This window comes from Pantherophis guttatus, chromosome 2, assembly GCF_059756535.1.
Source record: "Pantherophis guttatus breed Tessera chromosome 2, ASM5975653v1, whole genome shotgun sequence".
NCBI classification, from domain to species: domain Eukaryota; kingdom Metazoa; phylum Chordata; class Lepidosauria; order Squamata; family Colubridae; genus Pantherophis; species Pantherophis guttatus.
The window spans coordinates 198,514,722-198,542,293 of record NC_142064.1 but is presented as its reverse complement, the minus strand read 5'-3'; the positions used below and the strand labels follow the sequence as shown (position 1 = coordinate 198,542,293).

General features: G+C 40.3%; 1 protein-coding gene across 1 annotated transcript in view; it reads left to right on the top strand.

The window, feature by feature from the left end:
• Positions 1–7,706: 7,706 nt before the first annotated feature.
• The window catches only part of CCDC69 (coiled-coil domain containing 69), a 40,202-nt gene continuing 20,336 nt past the window's right edge, over positions 7,707–27,572 (top strand). Inside the window, exon 1 of the mRNA XM_034402142.3 lies at positions 7,707–7,982. Within this exon, the coding sequence (XP_034258033.2) occupies positions 7,935–7,982 (48 nt within the window). The 5' untranslated portion in view covers positions 7,707–7,934. The remainder of the gene's footprint in view (positions 7,983–27,572) is intronic.

Sequence of the window (27,572 nt, the reverse complement as noted above, 5' to 3'; positions counted from 1 at the left end):
TCACTTAACAACTGTGTTATTAACTGAACAACTGCATTGATTCCCATAACAAGTGTGGCAAGAAAGCAGAGGTGAAATGTAAAATTTGTTACTACCGGTTCTGTGGGTGTGGCTTGGTGGGTAGGTGGGTAATGTGACTGGGTGGGCATGGTCAACTTTTTTTGTTTGTTTGTTTTTACTTTTCAAAGCATTTTTTCTATAACCTCTTCAGCTGAAGAGGTTGTAAAAAAAATGCTTTTAAAAGCCTCTGACGATCAGGCAACTCAGCTGGGATCGTCAGAGCCTTTTAAAAGCATTTTTTCTACAACCTCTTCAGCTTTTAAAGCTGCTTTTAAAAGGCTCTGACGATCCCAGCTGAGCCACGTTATCATCAGAGGCTTTTTTTTTTACCTTTAAAAGCATTTTTTCGGCCAAAGAGGTTGTAGAAAAATTGCTTTTAAAAGTAAAAAAAAAAAAAAACCTCTGATGATCTTGCAGCTCAGCTGGGCATTGGGGGGGGGTGGGCAGAGATTTTTGCTACCGGTTCTCTGAACCACCTGCCGCCATCGCTATCGGATCAGGCAATCTGGTCCAAACCGGGAGCATTTCACCCCTGCAAGAAAGGTCATAAACTCACTTAACAAAGGTCTCGTTTAACAACAGAAATTTTGGGTTCAGTTGGGGCAACATGTACCCAAGTGCAAAAGCAAACAACTTGTGAAAACCATGGTCCGATTGAAGGAGCAGATCTTAATTCTTCTGATTATGATAACAGAACACACCTTCTATCTCGGTGTTGCTCAACCCTTGGCAACTTTTTCAATTCTCAGAAATTCTGGGAATTGAGGTCCACCCCTCTTAAAATTCCAAGGTTGAGAAATCCTATTCTATGAGAAGGAATTCCTAGCTTAGGTGTGACCGGATGGATGGGTGGGTGGATGGATGCAAAACTCTAATCAGCATAATAATCTGGAATTTAGCTATGAGGTTAACTTTACTATCTGCTCTTCAATATAGTACAAGTAGTCCTTGACTTACAACAGTTCATTTAGTGACTATTCAAAGTTACAACAGCACTGAAAAAAGTAACTTCTGAGCATTTTTCACAGTTACAACCTTTGCAGCATCCCCATGATCAAAATTCAGATGCTTGGCAACTGGTTCATACTTACGACCGTTGCTGTGTCCCAAGGTCATGGGATCCCCTTTTGCCACCTTCTGACAAACAAAATCAATGGGCAGGGCAGATTCACTTAACAACCAGGTTACTAACTTAACAACTGCAGTGATTCGCTTAACAACGTGGCAAGAAAGGTCGTAAAATGGGGCAAAACTCACTTGACAAATGTGCCACCACTGATGATGACACTGATGATGACATCTGGGGTGGTGGGCGGGGCTTCCCGCTGGTTTTACTACCGGTTCTTGCAAACCGGTCCGAACCGCGGGCAACCCACCACTGGGCACAGCTCACTTAACAATTGTCTTGCTTAGCAACTGAAATTTTGGGCTCCGTTGTGGTTGTAAGTCAAGGGCCTGTATTGGTACATGGTAGAACTTCTCTATACTTCCAAAAAAAATGCTGCATTTCAAAGGAACTCTAGAAAATTGGGGTCTGGAAAAAATACTCTCGTATAACTTTTGACATCATACATCCATTGAAATGTTCTCCATACACTGGTGAAGATCCCCCTGAGATATGCAGTCAGATTGTCTGGTGTATGGCTCGATAAAATTGTGACATTGAAATGCACCAAGGACAACTTATGGATGTAATTTATGAAGTTTCTCCTGATCTGAATGCCATGTAGTCATGGTAGCTAACCAATTATTAAACCATTTATCATTTAACAAGTAGTTAAAAAAAGTCTCCATCACTTAAACTCTTATATTGACAAGGCAGGTGCCTGCTCTTGAAAATAACATTTCAAGTGCCCACTTCCTGTTTCCTGTTTTATTCATTTTGACTTAGGCAGTTTGTGAAATAGAGATCCAAAGATTACAGTTACACACAGTTTCTGTTCCTGCAATTTCAGTCTATATCTTGCAATTCATTTAATGGTTTCTTCTACTATTATTATTAAATCAAAAAATAAGAACGTGGGACGCTGCTCTGGTGGTTTGTCATCTATCTTCTTTCAAATGGCTGGGGAGCTACCAATGAGCACTGAGCTCCTGTAACTTGAATTACCTAGTAGAAGAAGGAAATTCTGCAGATGTTACGAGTTGGACATGCTACACCTGCTGAACTTGCTTTTCCGTACAACTGCTGAAGGCATTTTTTCCACTCCTCTTTTTTCCATCCACTGATTTATTGAAATTCCCTTTTGTTGTGGTCAGTTCCTGCTCCTGCTGCCATTAGTCTTTTCCTCATTCTTCTTTGCAGAAAAGAAGCAATTACATGTTCACCTTTGGAAATAAAATAAAATTCCTGAAAAGAAGCAGGATTCGGCAAATCAAACCACCTCCGATTTCACAGGTTCAGGCACACCATCAAGAAGGACTGCCTCTCAGCTCTTTCACCACCAACTCTTCTTGTCACTGCGTTTTTGTATTTACCAGCCGAGCTCATTATTTCTGGACTGTCAGACTTTCCGTAGCTTGCCAAAATTTCTTATCAGTAACTGATACTACGCATGTCCGCATTCTTTCACATTGCTTCTCACTCTTTCCTTTGTTCTCTTGCCAGAAAGGTCCGGCTGAGAAATAGCCGGCACGAACTTTTGCAAAAATGTAACAATTAATTTTCTTAGTTAGTGAGGTGTTTTATTTTCTTTATAACAAATAAATGAGTTTTCTTAGAAGAAATATCTTCGGGTTTTGTTTTCTTAAAGTTTACTTGCAAGGAAAGGTCTCGATCCTCCCCTCGTAATCAGGTGCGATTATCCCAAAAGCAGAATGGGATTAATCAACGCCCTGACACTTCTGGTGGTCGAATTCTAAGCAACTCTTCCTTTGTATTTATTAAACTTATATCCATCCTCTCATTTAGGACTTCAAAATATAATATTTCCACCTTCTGTATTTCCCCATAGCAACCACATTCACAGAAAGAGCAGTGGAAGATTGGAACCAACTTCCAGCAGAGGTAGTGAGTCAATCATCAGTAACTGAATTTAAACATGCTTGGGATAACAGAATAACAGAGCTGGAAGGAACCTTGAGGTCTTCAACTCCCTGCTCAAGCAGGAGACCCTATACCTGTGATGACGAACCTATGGCACGCGTGCCAGAAGTGGCACACAGCGCCCTCTCTGATGGCACACAAGCCGTCGCCCCAGTTCAGTTTTGCTGCACATGCGCGCTTGCCTTCCGATGGCCAGCTGGTCTTCGGGTCTGCACAGGGGGCCAGGCACATGTTCAGGGGCCATGCATGCATTGCATTTTTGGGGTTTGGGCACATGCGTGCACATTCTCATTCGCACATGCGTGCCTTGGGTACTCGGTCCGGAAAAGGTTAGCCATCACTGCCCTATACCATTCCAGACAAGTGGCTGTCTAGGCTCTTCTTAAAAGCCTCCAGTGATGGAATTTCTCACAATTTCTTCACCCACAATTTCTGAAGGCAAGCTGTTCCACCGGTTAATTGTCCTCACTATCAGGAAATTTCTCCTTAGTTTTAGGTTGGTTTTCTCCTTGATTAGTTTCCATCCATTTCTTCTTGTTTTGCCTTCTAGAGCTTTGGAGAAAAGGTTGAACCCCTCTTCTTTGTGGCAGCCCCTTAGATATTGGAACACTGCTATCATGTCACCCCTAGTCCTTCTTTTCACTAGACTAGACATCCCCAATTCCTGCAATTGTTCTTCATATGTTTTAGCCTCCAGTCCCCTAATCATCTTTGTTGCTCTTCTCTGCACTCTTTCCAGAGTCTTAACAACTTTTTTATATTGTGGTGACCAAAACTGGATGCACTAATCCAAGTATGGTCTTATCAAAGCATTATATAGTGGTACTAACACTTCACATGTTAATTGGGAGTGTTTATCCTAATTGAATAAACATATATCCACCATCTGATAAAAATTTTAAAAAATTAAAATAAAGAAATAGTAATTTTTAAAAAATAAATAAATAGATAAATATATAAAATATATATGAAAATAAAACAAAAACAAATCAAATCAAATAATGATCAATGGATCATTAGGTCTTTTTCTGCTGTCAGTTTTCTATGTTTCTACAGTAGCTTGAGCTACCCGAGAACTCCATAGCTGAGGGTGGACTAGAATTTCAGTATTCCCATTCTACACTTCCATTACTAGACCACACTGGCACAGTGGACCGAATGCATAGACCAGGTAGCACTGAATGGAGATAGTATTAAAGTTAGAGGGGAATAATTTGTTATAAATCAGATTAAATTGCACTTCCACTTTTATCCACCAGGAGGGGTATCCTTTTCCACAGGGTTCTTCTGATTCCACATTACTAGTGAGCAGCTGTTCAACTGCTTTAGCTCATCCCTGTGGCATCTTTTGCCACATAGTTCAGGAAGGGACCAGGCACCTTTGCACTAACTTTGCCTACTCCATTACGGTACAGAAGCAAGAATAACTTTGTTAAGGGGCCATCATTGCTCCCAATCACTAAAGCTTTCTTAGACTGCATTCAATTCCCAAAAACCGAATAATCCAAAGTTAGCTGAGCCAACTGTTGCCCTTTGTCTTCTTCAGTTTGTACCTGGTCTCCTTTCACTTTCAGCAAGAGATTCATGCCTTCCTCACTTTCCTGCCAATTCAAACAGCCTTAGAGATACTTTAATTTCTTCTATTCCGACATTTCTCACGAAAATCTTCAGCATTTAATTCAAATAGACGGATGCTCCAATTCTGAACCATTTGATTGCTCCATAACAATAGCATTCTTACAGAAGCTATGGCAAAACAACTTTAAAAAAAAATAACAAAAGATAAATTGTGTAGGTACATAGATCCTGTTTATTTTCAATAGAATCATGAAAACGGGCAAGCAGATTGAAATCTCTCTCTCTCTCTCTCTCTCTCTCTCTCCCTCCCTCCCTCCCTCCCTCCCTCCCTCCCTCCCTCCCTCCCTTTCTCTCATATCAAAATAAACTCTAAATATAAGGTAATACCTCCAGATAATTCAAAGATCCCTTAAATGCAGATAATTTAACAGTTTCCTTTTTTGTAGCAACAAGCAACTGCTTTGTACCTCTCACTGGGATTCTTCTCTATCCTTCTTCTTCTTTTTTTTTTTTTATTGAAAAGTTTTACAAAAGAAAAATACAAAAATTTCCCCCCCATGTTCCCCCCACCCTCTTCTCTATCCTTCTTGATGAGGGAAGTTCCTTAAGGGGTGAAATCTTATCTTGCCTGCCCCCCCTTTAAATGGCAACAACTTACAAACAAAGCTCCTGTAATTGAAGTCAGTAACCACAACACTGCCTGCTCCAGAACACCCGCCCTCTCAACCTCTGACGTGATGATCGTATTACAGGGAATACTAGGCTGGGCTGAGAGGAGAGGACCACAGTGTTGGGGGACCACAGCCACAAGGGTGGGCCTGGGCAGTGTGGTTAAGCCCAACAAACCCACAAGTCCGTATCCAGTGCTCTGGATTTGAATATCAACAAGCCAAGATGGAAAGAGGATAGCTATGTAAAGCTACGTTCTCTCACTGAGAGATTCTGCCTTCCTGAAGTCCTCACTGTAGAGACAGTGCCAGTTCTGCTCAGGCAGCCGTTCTTGCTATCCTCAACAAACAGATTAAGGCTTAGATGATGGTGGCTTAGTTTAAGTTGAATGATAGACTGACTGCCACTTGTTTCAGATAATCCAAACACTGGAAATGCATCATCTCACACACATATATATATAAACTGCAGTAACTGGCGAACACTAGGAATGTGTGTGATTTGGAATGATGGAGAAGACATATTTCAAAATTTGCCAGAATGTAAATGTGATTTCTGCTGCTTTCTTGACGCACTCAGGCCTTCTTCAGATTTCTGTGTGATCTTGAAAAAGGAAAAAGAAAAAAGTTGCTGCTGCTTTAGCAGGTTCAATTTAATGTGCCAGTATGGTCTAGTGCAGTGATGACTAACCTTTTGGTTGTTGCATGCTGGAAGTGTGCGCGCACCCATAATACAATTCGCATACGACCCTCCGCATGCAGCCCACCTCTGTGCATGCAACCCCCCGCACTCCCCCTGCCCCCCCGCATGACCCCCCATGCACTCCTCTTGCCCCTACACATTGCCCCCCACACATGCATGAACCCCAACCCGTGAATGCATGTGCATCTCCCGCATGCACCCTATCCCACCCGCATGCGCAGCAGAGACCCAAAAACCAGCTAGCCAGTGGTAGGCGCGCACGCATGCACGTTGGAGCTGAGCTGGAGTGATGGCTCACGTGTCTGCAGAGAGGGCTCTGCGTGCCACCTGTGGCACGCGAACCATAGGTTCACCATCACGAGTTTAGTGGTTAAGGCACCAGGCTAGAAGTCAGGAGATTATGAGTTCTAGTCCTGTCTTAATCATGAAAGCTGGCTAGGTGACCTTGGACCAGTCTGTCTGTCTGTCTCTCTCTCTCAGCTCACAGGATTGTTGTGAGGAAAATAGGAGGAGGAAGGTGTGTTGGAAATGTTTGCCGCCTTGAGTTAATATGTGGATAATAAATAAATAAATAAATGTGACTTTTTAATTAGCAGATTTGTTCAACACATTACATCATAAACCAGAGCTTACTACTCACAATAGTTGATTCACAAAACATGTTCAGCCCAAATCATAGCAGCAGCAGCAGAATGGGCAAACATGGCTTAGAAAAATCTTTTTCTACCTGCATTGTGTTATTTCTATGCTGTTTCCTGCTGGAATTTTGGTGCAAAGCTACCCGCTAAAAGCAGAGAGGTTAACTTGGGTGAAAGTTTTCCTCTAATATATAAACAAGTTCTTGCACAAATAGTTAATGCCAATTTATATAGCAGTTTATATAGCAAGTTATGTACCAATTTACGTAGCAGTTATTGGAGTACATAAGACGGGAAATAAATGACAACATCTGCACAATGAAGTCATCACACAAATCATCACTTAAGTACCTGGGTCAAATGTCAGGATGAAAGTATGTAATGGCTACATTTGCATGACAATATCATGGGGGGTGTCATCATTTTACTGTCACTATGGTTTGCTGCAGATGATACTGCTAAATTAATAACTTCATCTCAGACTAATGTAACTTATTCATTAATATGGTTGAATTTGTATTCCATGTTCCTATTTGAAAAGGGAACGCAAGGAGAATGGCATGAAGGAAGTGCAGAATAAATGAATAAAATAAAAAAGATCCTGTAAAACCAATTTTAGAATGCAAATATTTTTTTTAAAAAAAATCATTATATAATTAACAAAAAAATAAAGCCTTTTTCACGTTGAACTTAATTATAACGAACTGCAGTGACAAATCCATGGTTTTGGGGGTTTTTTGGGGCAACAATAGGAAGCTGTTTGCTGATTTTGGTTTTTCTGGATTCTTTTTTCAACTGTCCAGTTTAATGTACACCTCAGGGATTTCCAAATGATCTCCCATCCAAGCGCTAACTAAGGTTTTTGGCGGGAAATCAACCCCAAAGTTGTGGAGGTGGGCTAGCTGCTAGTCTCAGGTCAGGAAAGGTTACCATGTGGGCAGGCGGACCTGACAGAGTATCTGTTTTGTGCGAAAACGAAAGCACGGCAGCCTTTTTCGAAAGGGGCTTTTCTTCTGATACTTACGGCGCTCGACTGCCTAAGCACGAAGTTGAAACGGGCTGTTTTCAGGTTCCGTTTCAGGGTCTTAGAGGAGGCAGCGAGCGAGATGGAGACCTCGCTGGCCGGCGGCGGCGGCGGTGGCTGGGACGGCGGGGATTGCCGCTGCCGCCGGTGCCCTTGGTCTTAAACCCTTTGACCCCCGCAGGGCTCCCTCCCACCCCAGCCACACAAGCGAAGAGGAATGGGCTGCAAGGAGAGTAAACCGGGCTGCTGCGAAGCCAGAAGGAAGGTACAAAAAAATAAATAAATTTAAAAAAAAAGCGGGGAGGGGGCAGGGGCGGGAAAAGTTTCTCGGGGCTAACGGGGGGTGGCATTTCGGGGTGGGCTGGCACCCTGGTTTCTGTTGACAGCCCTGGTATAGATCCCAGAGATGAATTGGGGTGTGTGGAGTCTCCCCTCAACTTCCCCCCCCCGGATTTCTTGCAAACTCGCTCAAGTATATATATATACACACACACACACAAGCATACACACACTTCAATCAAGTTCGTGAATCGGAGGCGGGAGGCGTCCGGGAAAGGGGAAAAGGAAAGAGCTGTGTAGCAACAAAGCCCAGAAGTTTGCGACCGCAGCAGCGACAAGTGGGTGCGTGTGAAAGAAATTCAGCGGCTATTCAAGCTTTCTCTTCTTCTTCTTCGCCGCCACACGCCCCCCTCCCTTTAAAAAAAACCCAGGCAGATTATCCGAACGATTGAAGGAGTCGAACGGACCTTTCGCCCCTAGCAAACAAAGGGAGCCCTCCTTTCTAGCTACAATACGAGGGGGAGGGAAGAGGAGGGGGGAGGCAGCGACAGCCGACGACGGCCAAGTCAACTTTTAGAAGAGGGCGGTTGGTCGGAGTCGGAGATACATTACAGTCCAAGGGATGTTTGCTTCTCGCTTGTAGGGCTCGCGATGGGAGTCTAGGGTGAAGTCCCCGTTACTTCCCCACCACCACCACCAAGGAAATCTGTGTGTCTATCTGGTCGCGCGTAGGGGGTCTGTTACTCGTGATCGCATATCCCCTCCCAGATTAACCTTCCATTAAATCGCCTTTAATTCAGTAAAGGGTGGTAAAAAAATAAATAAATCGGTTTAGAAGCACCTTGGCTAATATTTACAGGCTTCATTCACACCAAGAGGCTGTTCTATAAACCAGGATTTACAAATCACAATAGGTGACTTCTGTCAGATGTAAATGCCTTATTCCCTAATGTGTAAATAATGTATATATGGGATATCAGGGGTTAACTTATTCTTTGACTCTTAATGTATTCATAATTCACCACTCCCACTCTTGGCTCCACCCTTTGTATATATAAGGAGCCACCTTCACCATTTTCTTTGCTTCTATCTGTGAATATTCAGTGAATATAGAATGCCTATTATAATTAAAGAGAAATATATTTAAACCTCTAACTCTTATTATTATTATTGAGTCTGATCCTGAAAATATTGCAACAAGCTGGTAGCAGAGGATGGTTAATTGACTCAATAAATACCTAAAAATGTCTAAGAAAGATAGGCCCAACACCAGGGCCTACAGCAAAGAAATAGAAACTGAACAAAAAATAACCAACGAATCCACAAACGCGATTTCGAGAGAATCCGAAGAATACTGAAGAAGAAGAATTAATAAATGAAAATGATGACCAGGAGGAAATCGAAATAGAAAATAACGAACTCAGGTCAGAGATATTGAAGTTATTAAAAAGCCAGAAGAATGATGAAAGCCTCATCGCGAACCTCCAAGAAATGCTGAAGAACAGCGGAGCAGCGAGAGAGAAAAACATCGCTAAAGAGAAATCCAAAGACCAAAAAACTGTGAGTGATATGACTACAGAGAAAGTCGTTATGAAAAAGAAAAAATGTGATCCCGCGCGAAATTTTGAATGGCAGCCATCTTGGTTTCAACAAGCCTCCAAAGTGAACGAAGCAGAGCCAATCAGGATGCTCAGTTCAAAATTTCTGGCGCGAAAAACGTTATCAGACAACGAAAGTGAAAAGGAGGATTCAAACTCTTCGGAAGAGCCAGAATCGGAAAGTGAAGACGACTTAAAGAAATCCCAAGTAAAGTCAGCAATGAAGACGCTTTTTGCTGCATTTGGGCCAAAATTAAAAATTTCCAAAGCGCCAACGAAGAAGCAAGCGAACAAGCCGATACTTCAAGACCTGCACGCTCCCATCCTGACTTCGAGAGCGACGACGCCCGAGCCCAGAGAGCCATGTCGATTCCGCCCCACACCACAGACCGAAGCAAGTGCCAACGCACCCAAAAGAAAGAGAAGAGCAGTCGCCGCCATCAGAACTCCTAAGACCGAGCCAGAGACCGACTCGTCTGAAGAGGAGCGGAGCGAGCGAGCTACAATGGAGAGAACCTTCCACGACGACGCCAAAGAAGAAATGAACAACGCGCATGTGCGAAACTACGTAGACGGTCCGGAAAGACTTGAACTGGCCAGAGAACCACGCAGACTCGTTGCGAGCATCCCCATGCCGTTTTGCAATTTCCTACACTTGCGAGACCACGGACTACCTCAGGTTGTAAGTAATGGACAAAATAATGTGGGAAACTTACCCAGTGACTTCCCAAAACTTAGGGTTGATGGCATTAATTTGCAAGAATGGTATCAACAACTCCAGGTTGTCTTTATGAAAGAAAATTTACTATTTTTTATCACTAGTCCCCCAAGAAGACCTTGGACTTTAAAAATAGATTGTTTACACCATAAAGCATTTTTCTTAATAATATCTAGCGTATCTCCTGCAATGTATCATAGCATCAAACCAAATCTAACTGTTTCAGAAATAATTCAATGCATGTTTAATTTGTTTCACAGCGATAGTGTAGCTACCACCACAAGAATGTCTAAGGACTTCTTTTCTTCCAGAGTAAAACCAGGGGTTTCCATAAGTGAACATTTAATATCTTTAAACAAAATAAGAGCTGAGCTGCATTTGAGGGGGGAAGTGATTTCAGATCAAACAATGAAAAGTGTTATTATCAATTCACTTGATTCATCATGGGATAGTTTTATGTCACACTTAGACACCATCAATCTAGGATATTTATCCATAGAAAGTCTATCTAACAAATTGATAGCAGAAGACAATTCAAGAAAAAATCGTTATAGCAATCACACAGAACACAAATCTTTTAGGAAGGTAGCTTTCCAAGAAAAACATAATGAAACTTTTAAATGCCACAATTGTGGGTCCAGGGAACACAATAGAAGAGATTGTCCCAAAATTTCAAAGGAAAGACATAGGTCAGAATATAGGAATAAATACAATTATAGACAGTCTTCCACAGATAGACATAAATATAGAAGCCCACCAAATTACAGAGAAAGTAGAGGGGGCAGAGAAAATTCAAAAGAGAGAAAATCTGGTTCACTGAATGGACTAAATAAACAAGACAGCACTAAAACGCAACAAAATGAGAACAATAATTGGCTTATTGATTCTGGGGCAACTAATCACACCACTAATAACAAAAATATATTATCTTCATTTACAGAAGATAAGTTTGTAATAAAGGTAGCTAATCAAGAAAAGGTTCAAGTATTAGGCAGAGGGAATGTGACCTTACCTGGTCTAGGAAAAATAGAGGGGGTATTGTTAATACCAGAAATACCTCATAACATACTAAGTGCCATAAAACTAAGCAGAGATTCTGACATCAATATAGTTTTCTCAAAGGGAAAAGCAACTTTAGAGAAAAATAAAACAAATGTAGGCACTGTGATGATTAAAGGAGGCCTACCCTATCTGATAACAAAAGAAAGATGGTTACATAACATTGATTCAAATATGGAAGATTGTATTGAGGCAGATGATGAAAATATTAGTAACAGTGACAATGATGAATGTAAAATATCTCATGATCACACAGATACACACAATGAGAAGAAACCAAAAATAGGTAAACCAATTCATGATGAGTGTGCTCACATCTTACATAGGAAGTTAGGACATGCAAGTTTTCCTGTAGTACAAAAAATGACTGAACACGCAGAAGGTGTCAAAATAAAAAATTGTGAAAATTATTTGGAATGCTCAGTATGTAAATCTACTAAACTAAAAACTAGTCCCAGGCCAAAAAAAAAAAAAAAATCCACCAGATCAACTAACAAAATTTTTGACTTAGTACACATGGACTTAGTTGGCCCATTAACTCCATCAATCACTTATAGAAAACGTTACTTCCTAACAATAGTAGACGATTACAGTCGCTATGGTTTTGTTTACACATTAAAACACAAGGATGAAACCTTTCAAAAATTTAAGGAATTTTACAAACGCATAGAAACACAACATAATATCAGAATAAAACAAATTATGACAGATAGGGGATGTGAATTCATGTCTAAAGAATTCTCCCAATGGTTAAAGGATAGAGGAATGCTACATTACACGTCTAGTCCATTTTCTGCGTTCCAGAACGGGATTGCAGAGAGAAAGAATTCCACATTACAAACCATGATTAGGTGCACATTAGAGGATGCTGGTTTAGGCAAACAATTTTGGTCAGAAGCCTTACATTATTCAAATTACACTCAAAATAGAACCTGGTCCAGTATTGTGAATAAGACACCATATGAGGTGATGTATAATAGGAAACCAAAATTAGCACACATGCACATATTTGGGGTCACTGCAGACGTACACATACCTAATCAGTTGAGAAGAAAGGGAGAAAACGTATCCAGAAGACTAAGATTTATGGGATATGAAACTGGCACCAAAGGGTACAGATTCATTGATAATAATAACAAATTTATAGTTTCCAGAACAGCTGTGTTCCATGAACAGGCCAATTGGTCTAAATTACATCTTAATGAAATATTTCCAAATAAATGCAAAGATACAAAATCTCGTGAGAAAGGGACAATAGAAAATCAAAATATCAACAAAAATAAAAACAAAACCAAAACATGGACAAATAGTCAACACAAAATAAAGACAGACACATTAACAAAAAAGGAAGCAAGATATTTGCATGACAACCATAGCAAACCTGAAAGAGCTATTAGGAACAACAGAAATCAAATACCAAATAAATACAGAGATTACATAATGCATATGGATGGTGAACAAATAACACCTAATACATATGAGGAAGTATTAAAACTCCCTCGTGAAGAAAAAGAAAAATGGGAACTAGCTATGAAAAAAGAGATGGAAAGTTTGCAAGGATTAAATGTATTCACACCTGCGATTGCACCTAAAGATAAAACAATTATTGGTACCAGGTGGATTTATAAAATTAAGAACCTAGAAGGAGGCAATACTCTATACAAAGCTAGATTGGTTGCACAAGGTTATGCACAAAAATATCCGGAGGACTATACTGACACGTACTCCCCCACAGTAAGAACAGAGAGTGTTAAAACAGCTCTAGTAGTAGCATCTGCACTCAATCTTGATGTATTTCAATATGACATACAGACTGCGTATCTACACGCAAAACTAGATAAGGAAATATATGTAAGAGCACCCCACAGTCAATACACTAATAAAAATGAAATTTGGCTATTGAACAAGAGTTTATACGGATTAAAGCAATCTGGCAAAAGATGGTACGATTGCTTGGTAAAAGTACTTAAGACCATGGATTTCAACGCTACCACTGCTGATAACTGTTTCTTTGTCAAAAAGAGTGATGATTACATTGAATTTGTATTGATTTATGTAGATGATATTTTATATATAGGAAAACACAAAGAGAGAAGAGAAATCTTTGTAAACAAGCTAAATGAACATTTCTCGTTGAAATCTCTAGGTAAAGTAAACAAATACCTTGGTGTACAAATTAACAAAACTAGAAGGGGATTCAAACTTACTCAGAAAGATAAGATTACTGAACTTCTAAACAAATGCAATTTAAACAATGCCAAACCCTGTGACATTCCTATGCAAACTGATTTCCTTAGAAATACTGATGAATCTTCCCCTGAATTCAAGGATAATACATTTTATAGATCAGTCATAGGTTCACTTCTTTATATATCTAATTGGACTAGGCCAGATATTGCATTACCACTCAATTTATTATCAAGGCACGTTAGCAAACCAACAATGTATCACTGGGAAGCTGTCAAAAGAATTTTAAGATATCTGAAAAGTACATTAGATTTTTGCCTAGTATTAGAACCTAGTGATAATAAAGAACCAAAACTTACATGTTACGCAGATGCGGATTGGGCTGGAGATATATCATGCAGAAAAAGTACTTCTGGTTATATTTTTCTATTAAATGACTGTCCAGTTTACTGGTACACTGGTAAACAAGAACTGGTAGCCACTTCAACCACAGAAGCGGAATATGTTTGTTTATCCAAAGCTGCAAATAACCTTGTATGGTTTAATGATTTAATTTCAGATGTTTGGAAAAAACCTGCTTTGCCTTTTGTTATGCATGAAGACAATAAAGCAGCCATTGAAATATCTAGATCCGATGCCATAGGACAAAGATCCAGGCATATAGATATAAAATTTAAGCATGTGAGACAATTGTCCCAAGATGGATTTATCAAAGCAGTGCATTGTGATACCTCTGAACAATTAGCTGACATATTGACGAAGCCTTTACCTTCTAAACAGCACAAATATTTAACTTCTAAATTGTATGTCTTATATTGTCCTGAATCTGAATGTAATTGGTGTTGTATAGCGAACCGGCATTTAGAGGGGGATTTGTCAGATGTAAATGCCTTATTCCCTAATGTGTAAATAATGTATATATGGGATATCAGGGGTTAACTTATTCTTTGACTCTTAATGTATTCATAATTCACCACTCCCACTCTTGGCTCCACCCTTTGTATATATAAGGAGCCACCTTCACCATTTTCTTTGCTTCTATCTGTGAATATTCAGTGAATATAGAATGCCTATTATAATTAAAGAGAAATATATTTAAACCTCTAACTCTTATTATTATTATTGAGTCTGATCCTGAAAATATTGCAACAACTTCATACTAAGCTAGAACCAGCAAACTTCCCAATGGGCTAAAAAATCAGTGGTGAAATCCAATTTTTTTACTATCACTTCTGTGTGTGTGGTATGGCTTGGTGGGCATGGCAGGGGAAGGATACTGCAAAATCTCCATTCCCACTCCACTCTGGGACCAGCCAGAGGTGGTATTTGTCAGTTCTCTGAACTACTCAAAATTTCTACCGGTTCCCCAGAACCTGTCAGAACCTGCTGGATTTCACCCCTGGCTAAAATGTATGTTTCCTTGGTTTCATCTTTGCCATTGTGATGAGTAAACCACGATTTTAACATAGTGTGGATGTTTATGCCATACTGAGAAACTTATCCAAGGTTTCCCAAATAGACCGTTAACATAAGGCAGGCACTTATTTTGAATTCAGTATCCAGAGGCAAAGGATTTAGTGTCTAATTTACATTTGCTGGATGTCTAGGAAAAGAAGCAACATCAGTATGTAATTTTCAGTTGGAAAAATAAAAATAAAGTCTATCTCAAATTGCATAAAAGGCAGTGCAAATTCCACCAGCCTTCTCCTTTGTTTTAAACAAGAAAGTTTCTACCAGGTTATTATCTTGTATTGAAAATGATGCTTCCAACCACATTTTCAGGCAAATAGCAATGCCTGTAATTCCATCATGTTTATTTTGGGGTCAGGATGTATTTGTTTAGTTTCAAGATGTGAGCAAGAGCAGCTTGATGGAGTGGCAAGGTACTAACTTTTTATAGAAGTAGTTATTTTGAATTAAAATTTTACTAGGCAACAGGGCTATGTTGTATAAAATCTATATAAAAGGTTTTGAGTAAAGTTAGATTAAAAAAAGTTTGTGCAGCTTTTTCTTTTATTAATCGAACTCTTTAGCAAAATACAGCATTTATGGGGCATATTACAGGGCTAGTTAAAATGAACTATACTGAGAATGATGCATTTTGAACATTGAATGATACATACATGCTAAATTCAAGTGTGAATGATTTGTGTAGTGGTTAAAGCTTCAGGCTAGAAACTGGGAGACAGTGAGTTCTAGTTCCGCCCAAGCCATAAAGCCAGCTTGGTGACTTTACTAGTTCACTCTCAGCCCTAGGAAGGAGGCAATGGCAAACCACTTCAGAAAACTTTGCAGGACTTGTCCAGGCAGTCTCTAAAAATCAGACATAATTAAATGTGAGCAAAAATTGATGCACCATCTAATCTTCTGATTCTAAACAGCATAAGACTCATGAAATAAAAAATGCATATAATCATGAAACCCATCCATCAAGCCAATAAATAGTAACCAAACATCCATCTTTCCTTTCGAGCAAATCCTTCACCACTGATTTGATTCTTCACTACAGGTAGTCCTCAACTTACAACAGTTCATTTAGTGTCTGTCTGAAGTTACAATGGCACTAAAAAAGGTGATTTATGACCGTTTTTCACACTTACAACCATTGTAACATCCCCATGGTCATGTGATCAAAATTCAGATGCTTGGCAACTGACTCATATTTATGACTGTTGCAATGCCCCGAGATCATGTGATTCCCTTTTGCGACCTTCCAACAAGCAAAGTCAATGGGGAAGCCAGATTCTCTTAACAACTATATTACTAACTTAACAACTGCAGTGATTCGTGTAACAACTATGGCAAGAAAAGTCATAGAATGGGGCAAAACTCACTTAACAAATGTTTCACTTAGCAACAGAAATTTTGGGCTCAGTTGTGATCATAAGTTGAAGACTACCTGTACTTCTTTCGAATGGGCCAATGCTTCTGACCCACTCACTACCCTTAAAAGTATAATTGTGTTCAGAAATGAGGAGAGGAGAAAGAGAGAGGGAGGAAGGGAAAGAGGTTAAATCAGGGGTGTCAAATTGGCGGCCCGCTGGTAGGATGTGTTACGGGGAAAATGTTGCAAAACATCACGTGACGGCAACGTGACGCGGCAAGTTTGACACCCTTGGGTTAAGTCACCAGGCTAGAAATCCAGGGCTCATGAGTTCTAGTCTTACCTTAGGCATAAAGCCAAGTGGGTAACCATGGGCCAGTCACTCTCTCAGCTCTAGGAAAATAACAGTGGCAAATCGCATCTGAAATCTTGCCAAGAAACCTTTAGGAACTATTCCAGACAGTTGCTGGAAGTAAACACTGACTCAACGGCATAATAAAACAAAGAAACAAACAAAAATCTGGCGAGTCTTTCTGTTCTGTACCTTACTTGCACCGTGAAGATGAAAGAGATTTGCAAGATACAACTCTTTAGTTTTAAAAAGAAGTGTCACATTCCTGATCATCAAACCACATACACAAAGCCACCATAATTACTGATAGATGAAACGAATACTTTGCCCAAACACGATGGATCGATTATCGGTTGATTCATACGGTGATGAACACATAATCCCTACTTGAAGCTGTGTTTCACCTGACTGAGCTTGGGCCTTGTGAAAACGATGGTGCAAACCTTTGCAAAAAGTCGTTGCAGCAGTAAATATTCAACATAATCATACTCTGCTCAGAAACACCTATGTTTACCTACTTTACCTACTTTGCCCATTTCTCAGAGAAAAAAGAAATCTAAAAAGAAAGGCCTGTTGTTCCCTGTGTTTGGAATCCATGCTTTGAGTTACTAAGAAACGGCTCTGGATGCTTTTTTCCCATCTTTTCTTTGGCAATGTGCACCTGTAAAAAAAATCTCAATAAATACACTTAACTCGGTTGCATAATACATTAATCTGCTACATGCAGTGGAAACAGTTCAGTACCAGCCCAGAAGAGCTCTAAGAGAAATTTACATCCAGATTTCTCTATGTTTTAAAACCATCATGTAAAAGGCAGAGGTCCAGAATATGAGAGTTCCTTGGAAAGAACAGGAACTGGAAACTACCATGAGCTCAGGTTATTGGTATTGATGGACTGAACTTACTTCTACGTATGACAAATAGAGTGAGGATTTCTCACAAATCCCTTACAAAATATGTCATACCTTATCAAGCGTATCCTTTGCCCCCAAATTATTAAGATTGGAAACAAAATGTATTTTATTTTTGGGGCTGGCGAAAGGGAAAAACAGTGGTAAATAATTGTTTTGGGGCCTGCCCCTGATTTTGTCATTGAATCATTAATACCATTGCAAAGCCGAGGGTATCCTGCAGCCTATTTGGCTGACATCTAAAAATTAATTGATATATACCCTATCCCTGTGATGGTGAACCTATGGCACGTGTGCCGCAAGTGGCACACAGAGCCATTTCTCCTGGCATGCCAGCTGTCGCCCATTGCTCTTTTGTGTTCTGGCGCGCACATGCACGCCAGAAACCGGAAGACCAGGTGACCGGCGTGCATGTGTATGCCGGAAACCAGAAGCTCAGCTTCCTGGCGCGCACCTGATCTTCTGGTTTCCGGTGCTCCCCTGTGCACGGACACTCTCATTTTGGCACTCGGTGCCGAAAAGGTTCGCCAACACTGTTCTAGAACAACGTTTCCAACCTGTCACCACATTGGGAAGGATGAATGCAATCCCAACAGCTACCTTTGCATACCATTTAAGATTAATGGTGCAGGAGTCTATAACTTTTATTATTCAACTGTTTAATTTTAATGTATTTTGGATGAAGAACAGAGAGGAAATCAATTATTCAAAAGTTTATATGAAGAGATTCACACAAATATATCTTTTCCATGCTAAGTACATCTTATTTAGTGATAGCTATCTTATTTTCTATCATGCATTGTCTATTTTGTCCTTGTATAGCTGATCTTTACTATCAGTTAGAGATAGTATCTCTAACTAATACTAGTATCAGTTAGTATCTCTAATTGATCTCGCTCTTGTGATCTGGCGAGATCCGGCCATGAATGGCGTGAATGAGTTTTTAATGTTTTTAATGTTTTTAATTTTTAAATGTTTTTTATAATGATTTTTTAAAATGTATTGTGAGCCGCCCTGAGTCTTCGGAGAGGGGTGGCATATAAATTGAATTAATTAAATTAAATTAAATTAATTTTTTTTTAAATTGTATCTTCTTTTAAAAGAGATTCAGGCAACATATCTGGAATTAACCACTAGTCCCCTTACAACTAATTGCATCCATAACAACTGACAATGTCAAAAGGATATCATGTACCCATTATATCACTGCACAAATAGTACAATGATGTAATGACATCCTGACGTCTGATAGAAGTCCGTTAAATCGTGTTCTTTGCATGATGATATCACAATATACTTTGCCCCTCTCCATAATTGTCCAGAAAAGAAGATTAGTTTAAGTGGCAGGCAGGCAGGCAGGGCAGAGTTTTCCACCTCACATAATGGCACAACTAAATAAGCTGTAACTCAAGATTGCATTGTTTTATACAATATCTTGAGCCATAATTTGTTTATTTGGGCTTAGTGCATTGCATGAATCCACTGAGTTCCTGGTTAGTAAACCATGACCTCTGAGTTAAATCAACTGTGTCAAATTGTCACCTTTCAACGGTGTGTTCTGCTTCCAAAGTGTTTAGCAATGGCAGGTGAGCTGGGAATTGAGAGAGTGTTCAGGCTGAGCAAAAGTGTATAGTGTCAATCTACACAACTGTAGTTTACACAGCAAATCAAAATTAACCAAACCTATAAACATGAGCTAGAAACTTTTGAGATTATGGCCAGCTGGTTAGTATCCAATACAGAATGTTGTTTCTTTGGTTTGCTTTGACTGTTTGTTGTGCGATTCCAACTATTGTAGTTTGTAAACTGTGATTTATAGGTTAACGTTAGGACCAGACCAAACTACCGAGACAGAGAAGGTTTGGTTGCATGAGCTAACTAGCTAGGAACCAGCTGTTTGGGTAGGGCTGTCATAATATTCCATGTAGCAGCTTCTTTGCCATTTCAAGGGTGTGGGCTCTGTCATCTATTTTTGTTTCTTAGAGAACAAGAAGATAAGGAAATGATTGTGTTGGTGCCACAGCCAGAAGCCCATGGGGATCTGTAGTGAAAGGAATGCTGGCTGAGCTGCCCAGAGGATTGTAGTGTTACATTATATCAGGGGTTGGAATTCAGCTGCCTGGCACAGGGGGAGGCAACGTGTGTTTATAGTATGATCCCTGGTGGGGAGAAAGGCTGAGGGATGGCTGGCCTCATTCCAGAACCAGATTAGATATCCTGCACTACTGGGGAACAATCCTGTAACAAACTAGAGTTTTATGAAACTTAAGCAGCCGAAGTCTGAGCAACAGGCAGAAATGAAAAGGCATAGAAATGAAAAGACACTGGACAAAATGTGTGGGAACAAAAAACTTCTGAAGGAATTTTTCCTGCATTCTTTGACTCCAGTTAACAAAGTTTCTTTACTGCAGCTGAGATGATTTACTGGGTCTTTAGACTTAGAATAGCCTCAGTCTTTAGCTTGCTTCCAGATGTCTTGGACTACAAGCCCTAAAATCTATACCAAGCATAAATGAGTTGCTGGACAAGTGTTGTTTAAGTTATAGTCTAACACAGTTGGAGGACACCAAAATAGAAAATGTTAATCTATAGTCCCCTATCAACTACAGAGGGAGAGATTCTCTTCTCAGAGATGTGCTTATCTGGATTCCTACTTATTTGTTTGTTTGTTTACCCATTCATTCAATTTCTAGGTTGTGCATCTCAAACCAATTGATTGTTGGGTGGGGCATCAGCCAAGAACCAGGGGCAGAGAGACTGGATGGGCCTGTCATCTGGGATGGACCCATCATTCAAAGACACTGCTGCACTCGTGTCAGAACCACCAAGGTGCTTCCAGGTTGAAAGAATTAGCCCAGGGGTGTCAAACCTGATCTCATCACGGGCCGTATTGTGATGTATCAGGCCATATGGTGACATATCGGGATGTTTTTTGCCTTTGCGGAGCCAGGGTAGGTATGACCTGGGCAGGCCATAACCGGTCTGCGGGCTGCCAGTTTGACAGGCCTGGATTAGTTGGTGACATCACCATTGCCTAGTTGGGGGCTCCTTTCATATCCCCGGCAGGAGCTGATGCAAAGGACAGGAGCTCACCCTGTCCCGTAACAGCTCTCGGGTCTCAAACACAAGTTTACTAATCTCCAATCCAGGATCCCAACCACTCGAACAACCGCGCTCCTTTCAGAGGCACTGCCCACAGTGATGGTATCAGACCCTTTAAATTGGTGATTGGTATCAGACTCTTTAAATTGGCTTCTGGGGATTGTTGCTTCTGTACCAATCTCCCTGCTGCAAAACAATTTATCTGGCTGAGCTCCAGGACTCGGTAGCTGAGTTGGCAGCAAGGTTTGGTGGACTTTAATCAGACTTCTCTGGACGTGAAGCAATAGGCATCTCAGGAGTTCATGAGCCACCAGGTCTGATCCCAAAAATTGAGAGCCCGATGCATAGCTGTAGTCACATGCTGGGTCTGTTGGGACATTGGCAACATGATTTAAAGTTGGAGAAGATTCCCATTGCTTCTTTGTCATAGTCACATCACTTTCTGATTTGCCTTAGAGTGTCCCTAGAGTTCTTAGAGTATTCTTAAAGTGCCACAGGAAGTGTCACCTATTAGACTAGTCCATTCAAGTGACTGATGGACTCAGAGGAGTTCCAGAGGGAATTTGGGGTACTTCTTGAAGATTTGCTGCATAGTGTGGCTGAAATCTTAGTCACTGCATAGCATGAGAGGGTGAGTGGGGTTTTGGATCACCTATGCTGCCTTTCCTCTCCAGCATAGCCTGGGTCTCTCCTTAGTTCACAAAGGAGCTTAATTCACAAAGCAGAAGAGATCACCTCAATCCTTTGGAGCACTATCCCATTGGAGATCAGAGAAATCTCTACCCTTTTAATCTTCCAGAGGGCTGTGAAGACCTGGTTCATCCTGCAAGCATTGGGCTAGCTAGGATGTTTGGTTTTGTGCCTGGGGGGAAGGGCATGCTTTTATTTATGTTTCATGAATTATTGAGAGATGCCTAGAGTCATTGTATGAATGGGTGACCAAATAAGTCCAACAATAAATAAGTAAGCAAGTAACCTAAAGATGAAAAAGAGACTTAGTGCCTCTTAACATAATTGCAAAGTTGTCTCCCACCTCATTTTGTAAATAATATAGACAGACATGCATTTAACCCACACAGCTGTGCTGCTATTTTAACAATACAACAAGAAATCAAATTTAGTTTTTATTTAGTATATTAAATATTGAGCTATCATAGTAATATACATTTATACATTTGAATTGTATTGACCAGCAAAGCTAACAGCATGAAATTTGGCATTGATCTGATATCTTATTAGGTTGTTAAGTATCTGCATCTCTTACTTGAACACATATTATTGTGATTTTAAATATATATTTAAATAGATTTTGAAATAACCAAATAAAATGAGATAATGGCTTCCTATACTAGCCATTCCCTCTGCCTGGATTACAAGAAGTACCTGACTACACTTCAAATATGTCTCTAATCATGCTGATTGGAAATCATCGGTTTTGTAGTTCTACAGCCTGGAATATATGGTATACAGATCAATATACTTAACAAAAACCACCCACAGAAACAATATAAATACATAAATTTTTAGAATATACATATTCTAATTCTTCTGTAAATCAAGCTTGCTAGAACAATCTTAGTCAATGCATTTTTATTACAATGGAAGACTATTGAATGATTGATTGTTCTCTATGGAACATGTCCCATGGAACAGTCCATTTTGTCCTCAGTGTGATGACTTTTAATATCTGTTTGTTTCTTTGTCTCCCACCTTTATTATGTTTATAAATAACTAAAGTGTGGGGACACGGTGGCTCAGTGGCTAAGACACTGAGCTTGTCGATCGAAAGGTTGGCAGTTCAGCAGTTCGAATCCCTAGTGCCGCGTAATCGGGTGACCTCCCGTTACTTGTCCCAGCTTCTCCCAACCTAGCAGTTCGAAAGCATGTAAAAAATGCAAGTAGAAAAATAGGGACCACCTTTGGTGGGAAGGTAACAGCGTTCCATGTGTCTTTGGCATTTAGTCATGCCGGCCACATGACCATAGAGACGTCTTCGGACAGCGCTGGCTCTTTGGCTTAGAAACGGAGATGAGCACCGCCCCTTAGAGTCAGGAATGATTAACACATATGTGTGAGGGGAACCTTTACTTTTAAAGGTGGTGAACATAACTAATACTCCTTCCTCCTTCTCCTGTTTTCCTCACAATAACAACCCGGGAAAGTGGGATGAAATGAGAGAGAATGATTGGTCCAAGGTCACCCAGCTGACTTTCATGCTAAAGCAGGACTAGAACTCACCATCTTCTGATTTCTAACCTGCTGCCTTAACCACACGACCAAACTGGTTTCATAATATAATACATTATAACTCTCCCCAACTATGACAGCCACTATGCTTGTTTAGAATGATGGGTATTGCAGTCTGGCACATTTCTAATGCATAAAATCAGTAAAAGCTGTGCTATGCCAAGAGATTGCTACACTGGAATTTTCCAGGGATGATATCTTATCATTTAAGTGGTCTCCATGCTTAAAGACCAACGGGAACAACTGCCTTCTCTCTCTCTTTTCTCTCTCTCTCTCTCTCTTTCTCTCTCTCTCTCTCTCACACACACACAGTGGCTAAATAGAGAAGTAACATTCCTCCCAATCATTTTCTGCCTCTGATTGTCAGTGTTACACCCTCTCCTGCAGTCTGGAATGAAAGAAACCGGATCCTGTCTTTCCTCTGCGTGACATTATTTCAGGATATGAAGAGTGCTATCATATCCCTTTCTTATTTGTGTTTTCTCACATGGGAACATACGCAGTTCTTCAGAGGTTTATAGCACACAGAACATAATGGAATGAAGCCTATTCTATTGTGGCTGAGTATTAGCTGATATGAATGTATAAAAGACCAAGTAACCAAATACCTGTTTTATGGCTTTAATCGCCAAGGACTATTCTACAGATTAGGAATTTTAGATCTAATTTAAGTACTGCTTAAAAACCGCATGTGTACGGCTATATATAAATATAACTGGTGAATGAAATAATTTGGTTTTCTCAACTTTAGCTCTCTCCAGACACGATTCCTGAAAGTCTCAGTCAGCCATTGGGGGGGGACGACTGGAAATGTTGTGAGTTATGGTTTCAGATACATCTGGAGGAAGGATGAGTGAAATTTCGTGTTCAGAAATATTCAATACACAATGTATAGAGCGATCTAAGAGATGATTACATTGTGGTTTTCTGCCGAGTGTAGTTTCATGGGCAAATTCAGATGTTTTGATGGGACCTACAGCGCCATCTTTTTCTAGTCTGCTAAAGATTGTTGCGACACTTAGGTCATTTCCTTTCATGCATTTCCACCCATCTTTAAGTTGGCAGAAAAGCACATAAAGCATGAAAATTTGTACTGGCCCTTTGGTTGAATTTGATTATGCTTTAGCCAGCCATAAGTCTAAAAGGTAGTACCATGATTGCAGCAGATTAAATAGAAGACTGTGTTATATGAAGCATAAAAGATACACAATTGGCCTAGTAAAGTTATTTGACATCTATCCTGTACACAGGTAGTCCTCGACTTATGACCACAATTGAGCCCAAATTTTCTGCTGTCGTGAGAGGTTTGTTAAGTGAGTTTTGCTTCATTTTACGACCTTTCTTGCCACAGTTGTTAAGTGAATCACTGCAGTTGTTAAGTAAGTAATAAGTGTTAGGTGAATCTGGCTTCCCCACTGACTTGGCTTGTCAGAGGGTTGCTAAAGGTGATCACCTGACCTTAGGACACAGCAACTGTCATAAATATGAGCCAGTCGCCAAGCATCTAAATTTGGATCACATGATCATGGGGATGCTGCAAAGGTTGTAACTGAAAAATGGGTCATAAGTCACATTTTTCAGTGCCGTTGTAACTTTGAACATTCACTAAATGAACTGTTGTAAATTGAGGACCACCTGTACTGGAATATTGTCATTTCATTACCTCCTGGAAGTTAGATGCTACTTTTTGATATCAACAGACACAATATACCCTGTTTCCCCCAAAATAAGACATCCCCTGATAATAAGCCCAATTGGGCTTTTGAGCGCATGGCAATAAGGCCAAGCGCTTATTTCAGGGTTCAAAAAAATGTAAGACAGGGTCTTATTTTCAGGGAAAAACAGTAGCAAATATAATGTCCTTGATTTACAACCATTTGTTTTTCCGATCACTCAAAGTTACAATGGCACTTAAAAAAAAGTAATTTATAATAGTTTTTCACACTTAAGACCACTACAGCATCCCCATGGTCAAATGATCAAAATTCAGACACTTGGCAACTGGCATGTATTTATGATGGTTGCCATGTCCCAGGGTCATGTGATCATTTTTTGTGACCTTCTGACAAGCAACATCAATAGGGAAGCCAGATTCACTTAACCACCATGTTACTAAAACGTAACACCTGATGTGATTCGCTTAACAGCTGTGGTAAGAAAGTAATAAAATGGGGCAAAGAAAAAAACCTGGTAGAGAAAGAGACCTTAGGAATTATCACTCTAAACATAACACAATTTTGTCATGTACAGAATAAACAGTGCCCAGCTTTGTCTGTGCCCCCCCCCCATCTTATTATGTTTCAAATTAAGTCTTTCCTAATTGGCAACTTCTTGAAAATGTTTTGTACAAATGTTTCTCCTTTCGTGGGCAACAAATGTGGTACTTTGAATGAGCCACGGTGGCACAGTGATTAGAGGGCAGTACTGCAGGGTAGTTCAAATCTCACCAGGCTCAAAGTTGACTCAGCCTTCCATCCTTCCGAGGTGGGTAAAATGTGGACCCAGATTGTTGGGGGCAAGATGCTGACTCTGTAAACCGCTTAGAGAGGGCTGTAAAAGCACTATGAAGCGGTATATAAGTCTAAGTGCTTTTTTGCTATTGCTACTTAGAGCTGGTTGCAAAATGGATGCAGCGCCAAGTCTTAATACCATAATCAAGATCTGAAATCCATATATACATCCTTATTTAAAACCAGGCTGAGATGGAAACTCTGACAGTAGCAAAGCTTAAGGAGGTGGTAAAAACAGTGGATGCTGTAACAAAGCATTCCTGAACAGATGATATCACTGCTTGAACTGCAGCCTCTGCTGGATATGGGTGAGTGCCAGATATTTGGAGGAATTATTAGGACTGAGATTCTGCCTAATAACCAGTGATAATTTATTGTCTTCTGAAGGACAGTGCACTCACTCTGCACCCTGATTTTAACCTCCAGAGCTGGCTATAAAAAGCAGCAAATTATTGTTGAGTTACCAGCTTGGCTTCACCCGGTTGCCCAGCTGTGTGCTGCTCCAAGAGAATTATGGGCATATGTGGTGTGAAGTTTGGCGTCTGGCACAACGCTTGGAAAGTGTGCGTTGCACCCCAGTTCAGTGGAGTGTGATGCCAAACTCTCATGTCTTGTTTGTCAGTTTCTTAAGCCTCCTTCATGTTTTCCAGCTGCTCCTTCCCAGACACTCCTTAAGGGAGTTTGGGGCCCCAATTTTCGCAGCTCAGCTAAGGTAAAGGATGGAGCCAGCTGCAAGGACAGAAAGCAGAATGCAAAATAAAGAGAGAAGGGAAGCTGAATATATTTCATACTCCACTGAAGGGAATACGAGGGCGGGTGTTACAATCCATGTTTGTGTGTTTTCAGATGTGCAAGGATCTTTTTTTTAAAAAAAAACTCTCTAGGTTTTTCACAATGTGACCCCAGAATAGGAAAGACAATGATCCAAATTCATTCTAGCTCATTTAATCACATCTGTTATTCAGAATGTTTCTGTGTCTATTCCAACTCTGCAATTAAATCGGTAGACCAGTATTTCTCAACCTCAGTGACTTTAAGACGGGTGGACTTCAACTCCCAGAATTCCCCAGCCAGCAGAGTAGCTAAGGTTGAAAAAAAACTGTGGTAAACCCTGTGTCAATAAACAGATAATCTTTGTCAAGTCCTCCTTGTAAGTTGTGACAATTGTCAAATGTTTATGACCCTTTTTGCAGCATCATTAAATGAATTTCATGGTCATAAAGCAGCCAATGCACTTGTTAAGCAAATGTTGCAGTAGTTGAACAAACCAATGGTATGCTATAGGCGTGGTTTTGCTGAAAACTGGAAATAAATGCCAGTTTTCAGCAAAACCATTGTACAACATGGGCACATGGCCATGGAATGCTCAAACGGTTGCTGAGTTTGGTCACATGATCCTGAGAGGGCCCAATTGTTGATATTTTGAATCCATATTGCAAGTAACCCCCCACATAGGTCCATTATAAGTTGGAACGGTTGCTAAGTGACCAGTCGTAAGTTGAGGACTACCTGTATCTTGCTTGGTGTGCTGAGCTCATAACTTCACCGCTTATTGTACAGGCTGGTCTGGAACTGAAATTATTTGCTTTTTCCTTGCAATTTTTTTCCGCAGGAATTTCTCAGAAATGTAGGAAACATTTATTTGATTGCACTTAAAAGGGTCTGGGTTTGATTCTTATATGATTTATTGACATTGAACTCTTTCTTTCTTTCTTTCTTTCTTTCTTCCTTTCTTCCTTTCTTCCTTCTTCCTTCCTCCCTCCCTCCCTTCCTTCCTTCCTTCCTTCCTTCCTTCCTTCCTTCCTTCCTTCCTTCCTTCCTTCCTTCCCCTTTATTGCAATGTTTGTTTATTCATATATTCAATTTGTATGGCCACCCAGCTCATTAAATGACTCTGAGCAGCAAGCAATCTTCAAATAAATTAACAATTCCAACTACAAATACATAGCAGCTGAGGAAAATATCACAATCAACAGTCACTAGCACAGTCAAGGCACAGCATCCTTCACCCACTCTGGGGCCGCAGGCCCAGATCTAGAACCAGATCAGGGCATCCCAATATCTGAAA